Source organism: Adelges cooleyi, unplaced genomic scaffold (assembly GCF_023614345.1).
Source record: "Adelges cooleyi isolate 19-005CV unplaced genomic scaffold, UGA_ACOO_1.1 ACOO_flye_CR_arks_rails_tigmint_CR_PRNA_793, whole genome shotgun sequence".
Classification (NCBI taxonomy): Eukaryota; Metazoa; Arthropoda; class Insecta; order Hemiptera; family Adelgidae; genus Adelges; species Adelges cooleyi.
Window position 1 is genome coordinate 474,926 of NW_026096506.1, and position 8,665 is coordinate 483,590.

The window sequence follows — 8,665 nt, forward strand, 5'->3', positions numbered from 1 at the left end:
TGCTGGTGGTAACATCGTCCTATTATTCATCGGCCTTCGGAGCAAGTCGTACTGCTCAGTGCCAGTTGTACAGCGGTCGAGAGTGCACGTGTTTTACGTTACTCCCGATCGTTTTTGTCGATTCCCGACAGGCGTGTGTCCCGTTTTTTAAGCGGAACATTCCAACAGGTTTATAAAAAGTGCGCGTTCGTTTTGGCGTCGGTTTCGAGCCTTAATGATAATTACCTCTCTAGTTAGCTCTGTTTTTAGTTCATATGTACTCACTTGCATGACGATCAACAGGTAAGAAAACGTGGTTTCCGGTGCTTGTACTAACGGCAACTCGTTGCTGACCGGCGGCCATCGCCGGCCATTTTATTATTTAAATCTCGCCAAAACCCCTGATACAGGGTGACAGCTTTTTCAATATACAGGGTGTATCAAAACCTTGATGCATCGAGTTTTTTCGGTTATTCGTGTTATCATATGTCGATAGTGAACCGAGTGACACTATTGTTAATATACAGGGTGTCCGGTCACCCTGAACCCGAACATTGGTGTTTTACAAGTTTTTTCAATTTACCCTACACCCCGGATCACTTAAAGTGGAAATACTCAAAAACCACTGCGCGAGCGCTCCTCGGGTAAACGGTATCGAGTAGGCCCGGTAGAGGCCCACTACATACTGAAAGTTGACCCCTCCCCCCCACTTTTTGCGGTTTTCAAACCGCTATAACTCCTAGGCAAATTAACTCAGCGTACCCTAGTAAACGCCAAAAACTTTGGTTTATAGTGCTCTTTAAGCCCGCACCACTTGCGGGGCCCTAAGACCCTCCCACAAGGACCGGTCTCCCCCCCCCCAATTTTGGTCTCATAGGACCACCACTTGGTAGGTGCGCTCGGTATAGCGTTCCTAGCGCGCGCGGAAAGAATCGACCCTTAAGGATCATGCCCCTTTGATTTACCGTCTTTTTCCGGCAAACTCATATTTTACTCATCAGTAGTGTAAAAGTGCGGTGTTTTTGCCCCTCGGCGGGGTCAATTTCTTTTAGAAACGAACCGCGATTCGTAGTTAACTATGGCTAGTGGATTGTCTCCAACGACTGACGTCAACATGCTGAGCCCAAATTCGGCTCACACCAGCAAAAAAGCCAAATTGCAACCAGGTGGATTTCAAGCCATACTGGACTCGTGCGGATGGATCCGGCGTGCTTTTGATGACGAGAGACTCCTGAAAAGGAAAATAAGTGAAGAAACAAGCCAGCAAGTTACTAGGCATCTGGAGCAAATTCTAGCAGAAGCTCGTAAACTGGAGGAACCTAGTCCCCTTGTTGTTAACGACACGGTCAGCGTGCTCGTTAAACAATTTGCTAGCGAAATTGCCATTAAGCAAACCGAGATAGAGGCTCTAAAAGTGCAAATTATGGAACGGCCAAAGGAGAGACCCAACCCGTCTTACAGTCAAGTTGCCATGGGGACCGACAACCCTGTAGCCGATAGGAGCCGCAAATCGATAAAGGCCCCGAAATCAAAGAGCACACGTTCTGTCTCCAGGAAGGACAATAGATCGAAGTCGCGTGTAGCTAAAAGGGCTGAAAAACTAGCCCAGAATAGAGCCCTATTCCCAACTCCGACCTATCAGCTTACTGCAAATAAGACAACTACCGGCACCTCCTCCATGGGGGCACAAATCTTTAAATCCGTGCAAAAATATCATATGGCGGCCAAGCTTGATATGAGGACGACTAAATCTGGAAAAGTGCTTATCAAAGCAGTCGATGAGGATACCAAAGAGGCACTGGCTAAGGTGGCCAATGAGCTCCAGCACCTAATGACTCCTGAGACTGTACGCTTCCCGCGAATATTAATACGCAACGTCGATGCCAGTCTTTCAGCGGACGAACTTGTCGTGGCAATCGCAAGCCAGAATCCCCATCTGAGCATGGACCCTAATGCGGCCAACCACTGGATTAAACCGGTCTTTAAGCGTCCAAAAGATCAACTCACCGTGCATTGGATCTGTGAGTGCCATCCGGACCTCTACGATCTCTTTGAAAAAAGTAACTTCGCAAATCTTTACATCGGTTGCTTCTCGTGTTCCACAAGCAAATTCGAGGAAGTAACTCAGTGCTTTAAATGTCTTGGCTTCAACCATGTGGGATCTAAATGCCAAAGCGAACAAAAGTGTTCTCATTGCTCTTTAGTGGGGCATATTAAGGAAAACTGCCCGTCAACCTCCTCCGACCCAAAATGTGCCAATTGCAAAGGCAAGCACAGTGCAAGGGACCCTACCTGCTCCTCTAGGACAGCATCCATCGCTAGTTTACTAAGGCGCACCATCTACAAAAAAACCACTGTTTAATGGCTGCAACAATACACATTGTTCAGCACAACGCGGCTAGAACGGCAGCCGTAAATGATCAACTGCTGTCTTATTCTCAAAACAATAATGTGGACATTGTAATGCTTCAAGAGCCGTATACCTACCGTGGTCGTCTCATCGGGTGGGAAGCCCACCCCATCAGGGTAGCCCTTAGTTTAGGCGAAACCAGACCGGGGTCTAATGCCGTTGTACATGGTTCGGCTATTGCCATCCTAAATCCGCGATTTAGACAGCTGTCCAGGGATAACCTTACTACTCAGAACTTTACTGTTGTCACTATGAAGTGCGATGACTTAACGTTAACTCTAATATCGACATATTTTAAGTTTCGTTCGCCGACAGCTGAGCATGTGGCAGGCCTCCAAAGAATCGTCGACAACATTCAAGGTGAATACATTATTGCGGCGGATGTCAACGCCTTCTCACGGTTGTGGTTTAGCCGCATCACAGACGCCCGTGGTGAGGTAGTGGAGGACTTCCTTAGACATAATCGTCTCAACATCGTCAATGTCTCCAATCCCGTATTCACCTTTTATGGTGCCCGGGGTAGGACAAATATTGATGTCACGCTCGCCACAGATGAGATTTTCAGTCGCCTGTCCGATTGGACGGTGATACCCAATGAGACAGTTAGTGATCATTCGATTATCACCTGGAAATGTTCCGTCTCGCCCACGGCTGCCGCCAGCAGACCTAAGCGACTCAGATCGGAGCGCATTGACTGGGACACATTTCGAACTACCGTCATGGGAACTCTTGCCCTGAGGTCAATCGTCTTCGACGAGGGTGACATAGACGATAAGGTCTTACTCCTCACAAATGCAATTGGGAATGCAGCAAAGGTCTCATCTAGGAGAGTTTTATCACGTAGGAAATGTACGCCCCCCTGGTGGACCAGGGAGCTCACTGCCAAGCGAGCGGAACTTAAGCGAGTAGCGAGGCTCCGAGATCCCGGTGACGATGCTAGTATGGCCGACTACCGGGAATTGAGGAACCAATTCACTGCACTACTGCGCAAGGCGAAGATTCAATCGTGGAGGTCATTCTGCTCAGCGGATGGTACCAACCCGTGGGGCAAACTTTACAGATGGCTCAAGAAGGGCTCAAAAGAGTCATCAATCTTGAGAGCCCTACAGCACACCGACGGGACTTTGACGACCAATGCGACTGAGACCGTTCATCTCCTAATGGACACACTTATTCCGCATGATGTCGCCCCGCCTGCTCTTCCTGCCCCGGCTGGACACCGTAACCCGATCATGGCAACGAAGGAGTTGCTGAGATTAGCTCTTTGGAGAACCGCTCCGACTAAGGCGCCTGGCCTGGATGGCATAAACGCCAAAATGGCTCGCATGGCTTGGCCGATTATTGGTGACCAATTTTACGCTTTGGTTCTAGAGTGCTTTCGGAACTGCCACTTCCCTGACAGGTGGAAAGAGGCGGAAGTTGTAGTCATTAAGAAGGGACCAGAAAAAGACCCCACGGTGCCGAAATCTTACAAACCGATCAGCTTGCTTCCCACGCTGTCCAAGGCTGTGGAATATGTGATCTGTGATCATATCACTCGGGAAATTCAACCAAACCTTAGCGGCCTTCAGTATGGTTTCACCAAGGGACGATCTACAGAGGATGCGATTCAGGACCTCTTATCCTTTGTTGATGAAACTCCGGAACGGTACGCCCTATGTTCCTTGTTGGACATATTCGACAATCTCGTATGGCCCTCCTTAATGAGGGATATGACAGCGCTTGGTTGCTCAATTGATTCGATGGCCATTACCCAGAGCTACCTGAGTAACAGACTGGCCACAATCACCCTTGGTGGCGTCAGACATTCAGTCAGGCTAACGAGGGGTTGCCCGCAAGGCTCTTTGTTTGGTCCATTGTTATGGTCTATTACCATGGAGGCGTTGCTCCGTCTACAATTACCCAGGCACACAAGGATTCAAGCTTACGCAGACGACATTGCAATTGTCACAACGGCGTCATCCCGTGCGGAGCTCATTGCGCGAGCAGAAGAGACCCTCCTGCTCACCCATAATTGGGGCGCATCTCATGGTCTGCAGTTCTCGACCCAGAAATCTACCACGGTATTGTTAAAATCCAGACTAGTAACAGGTTTCACGCTGAAGTTCGGAGATGGGCGCATCAGAACAAGTGATAACGCTAGGTATCTAGGCGTTATCCTTGACCAGAAGCGGGCTTTCTTCCCGCATATCAAGTCGATAGAAGAGAAAGACTATGATCTTTTCTCCAGGCTACGAGGTTCTTTCGGTTCCGACTGGGGAAATGATCAGAGCAACATGCGGTTTCTGTATAATTGTGTCTTCTTGCCGAAAGTGGCTTATGGTTGTAAGTTTTGGGCACACATTGTTGACCATTCCCATGTCCGTCGTTGGCTTTTTAAAATACAAAGGAGGGCACTATTAGGTATGACTAGCGCCTATAGCACAGCTGCCAATCTATCACTGCAGGTCTGTGCGGCAACCCCACCACTTCACTTGATGATCAAGCACCTTGCTGTCATTCGTGACGTGCGAGACATCCCTCTTGCGGATCGTAACGCTCGAATAGCTGAGAGCTGGAGCTCACTCCTCGCGTCCGACTCTGTGGTCCGAAGGCGACACTGGCAGGTGGACTTTCCGCTTCTTTCCGGAAGTCGCGTTCCGACTGTCCATCCCTCTAAAACTCGATCACTACATCATGCAATTCTTTACTGGACATGGTAATTTCCGTGCCAAATTGCATTCTCTTTACCTTGCCCAATCACCCATGTGTGACTGCGATGATGGTGACGAGACAGCGGAGCACGTATTGTATCACTGCCCCCTACGTCGTGATCCCCGTGCCAGACTTGAACTTGCGGTTCACCGAGCTGGTTTTCTATGGCCATGCGAGCCCTCGATCCTAGTATCATCTCGCAAACTGTTTAATGCCTTCACAACTTTTGCGAAGTCCGTGCTTCAGACACGTAGGGACGTTTGAAAAGGGTACTGAACGCCAGGTAGGTGACGAGCCTTCCCCTGGTCGTGTACCCAATTCAACCCTCCTAAAAGAGCTCAAGATTCGGTGGCGATCCATGCAGTTATTCTTCTCCGGCTCCGTGCTGAGGTCCGAGGGAACTACATCCTTCAGCGCGCTACCCTTCCATCCGTACGAAATTCGTTCGTGTCGCGATACAGGTGCGAACCTGCCGGCCACTACCATACCGAGGCATGTGGGAGCTATAGACCACACTCCGCCGGGAGTCAAATCACGAGGGATTGGCCAAAAAAGGATTGGCGCGCGAGCCAAGCGGTGGAAGCTCCGTGGCCTTTCATGTGCGCGTAAGTGCATCGAGCACTGTGCAGTGCACAACACTGAGCGGACGGTTCATAGAACCATACCTTACCGGGTAGCACTCAGCGTGGCCAGATCGACGAGGGCTAGGTTGGCACGAAGACCACGCTGAGTTTGCTCAGTAGGGGTCGATCGTGCGCCGGGCGCGGGCGGCCAGTTTACTGGCCGCGGGTATCCCTGTGGTTAGGGGAGAAAGAATACTTCCAAGGTCTCACCTTGGATTATATATATAATTATTGCATAAAACATAATAGAATAATATTAAATTTGGTACAATATTTGACGTTACCGTCCAATGTTTTCATCCATCCAAACGCGGAGGGCTAAACATTGAGCCTTCGCACAGGTTTTGTTTTGAGCGCGGTCCGTGTGAAATGGACATACGTGTTGTTGTTGTTGGAGCATCCGGCACTTGGGACAGCCGTAAGCTTCCAGGTCGATGACCGTGCACTTCGGTAGATAGCGTTGTAGGAGGTTCCGCTTTTGGATGCCTTTGACGTAAACAGCAGTGTAGCGGCTGTTAACGGCGCCTAGGACGCGCGCCAGCTCCGAATACGGTATGTGACCGTCTGTATAGCGGATACCGTGAAAGTTTGTTTGCAACCAAACGTTTACTTTCGTGCTTTGCGGTGACAGCCGAAAGGTAGGCGGATGTTGAACCAACCAATGCATCACGTGTGTAGCTCTTTGCGCGTCCGCTATGCATATTTCTTTGATGACCATGTGAAGGTCCGAGTCGACCACGCACTGAACGTCAATAACCGCTGAAAGCATTTTGTCAAACTGAGCTATCCGTTCGTTTGATCCAAGCATTATACTTGATGGGCAACCCGACGTATTTCACGAACTGCTTGCCCCCCTTCCTCCGGACAATTTTTTCTATTAAATACGTGTTGGGATAACGCGTCCGGTTCATCTCTTGCGCGTAGAACGTTCCGTTAACCGGCGCGCCGCTCTTATCGCGCACTGTATAAACTGTAGGCGCTGTCCGTCGTACCCCGGACACGGTGAAAATTTCGTTTGACCAACTTTGCGCATAGCCCTTATCAAATACCGTTTTATGTTTGCTCAGGCGTACGGCATCGCCCACGGCGAATTTAGGTTTGCCGCCTGCCGCCGCCGCCGGTTTCGGCAACCGGTAGAAAACAACTCTCCCGGGCTCGCGGGACGCGTCGTTCGGCGTCATTCGGATGGACGGTCATCATCGTCAGCAGATCACACCTATTTCCCTGAGTTCCTCCTCACACGCGATAATTTCGTCGTGCACGGCGGTATTGCCCGCGGCTCTGAGCAAAGCGAGGCGGTCGACTATTTCGTTTGCGTCGTCCCAGTAAACATATTCTTTGTCCTTCCCCGTAACCGTCAACCGCGTAATTCCGTCACCCGTCTTGGCCGCGGCGCGAACTGCGGTCAGGTCGCGTCCGTTCTCGTTGAACAACTGTTTGATAATGTACTTATACTTGTATCCGCGGTTCGTTTTCGGTCTACCGGACGACAGCAAATAACATCCTGTGTGAATGAGAAAATTGCGATACGTGGTCAGATCGCTTTCGGTGATGAATTGCATGCGGGGTACCGAGCTGCACACCAATTCTTGGAGTCCTTTCGTGAAGGATATTTCGGCTAACGTGCCCACTTTTATACGGTTCTTGGTGAACCGTACTGCTTTATCACCCATCACCCATGTTCCGTCTGGTTGTAGATGAATGCCGTACGACGGATTGCTTTCGGTAATACGGAGTTCTTCTGCTTTTTCTTCTTCTTCTCCTTTAGACTCATCTCTCCGGGTGCCACGCGCTTGCGTCCGCTGCGCCGACAACTCGCGATAATACATCTGATTGAGAAGGGTAGGAGGGGACCGTGACGGCGGTGGTGGCCGTCAGCAGTGGCTGGGTCGTCGTCGAGCCGCAGAACGGTTAATTTGTGTTCTTGCGGTTCGAAAAACATTATAAAGGCGGTGTTGCAGACCAATGCCGTGTCCAAACGTAAACGGTGCGTCGTCGTCGAAGGTTGTCAGCGAACAAGATCGGTCGGGTTATCGTCACTGCGGTTATAAGCTCACTACTGTAATGCCTCGTGTCAACCGACGTAAACGGAAGGGACGGCGGTCTGCACCGAAAACCGGAGGCGGGCTGCGCTTCGGCAGTCTCGTAGCTGCCGCTCGGGCTGCGATGCACAAAGCGAAACCGTTAATGGTCGCTGCGGCAGCGTGGAAGGCGTTATCCGCCGTCAACCAGGTACGTCGGAAAGCCAGAGGAAAACCGGTTCTCCGACCGCGCACGTTGGCCGTGCCGAAAATCGGCGGCGCGTTCGCGCTTGTGCCTTTTCTCTCAGCCCTGTCAGCGATCGGCTCACTGCTCGGCGGTGCGTCGGGATCGCTGACAGGGCACCCAATTGATATTAAACGGTGGCGGCGAATTTGGCGGCGATGGTGGTGAATATCTGTAGTGCATTTTGATTTGGTTGTATGTGTGAATGTGATTAAATGGTTCAGTGTGTTCGTTTATATATGGTGTGCGTGGTTATTTCGTCCCTCCATTTTCTTTGTGTTATCATTGTACGCGGTCTAACGGGAAATAACCTTATCAGGTTTCGACCGTCAGGTCATCCACACTATCGCACGGTGGTGGTGGTGGTGGAGCAATGCTCACACCGTCTGACTTGATTACTGGTGTAGTACTCGTCTTCTCCTCCTCCTCCTCCACCACGTCGTTCCTGTTATAATTACTATGCACTAAAATTATAATCAATAGGTTTTTTTTTTACTTACTTATCTGTGTAACCGTCAAGTAACTCTGCTAAATTCCATTGTGAGTTAGGCATCATCATCGTATTAACATTTTCTCCCCATATTTCGTCGCACAGCCGTTTGTACTCTATGACCGCGATTTCTTTGTAATAACTTGGTTCTCGCGGCGGTAATCCGTGTACAGGATGGTTCATCATTGCGGTGTACACCTCATC

General features: G+C 50.1%; 1 protein-coding gene across 1 annotated transcript; it reads right to left on the minus strand.

Moving 5' to 3' along the window:
• Positions 1–8,178: 8,178 nt before the first annotated feature.
• On the minus strand, positions 8,179–8,665 carry LOC126845486 (uncharacterized). Its single transcript, XM_050584133.1, has 2 exons — positions 8,472–8,665; positions 8,179–8,416 (listed from the first exon to the last, which is right to left on the minus strand). Exons 1-2 carry the CDS (start codon positions 8,645–8,647, stop codon positions 8,287–8,289), a joined length of 306 nt encoding a protein of 101 aa, XP_050440090.1. The 5' UTR covers positions 8,648–8,665; the 3' UTR covers positions 8,179–8,286.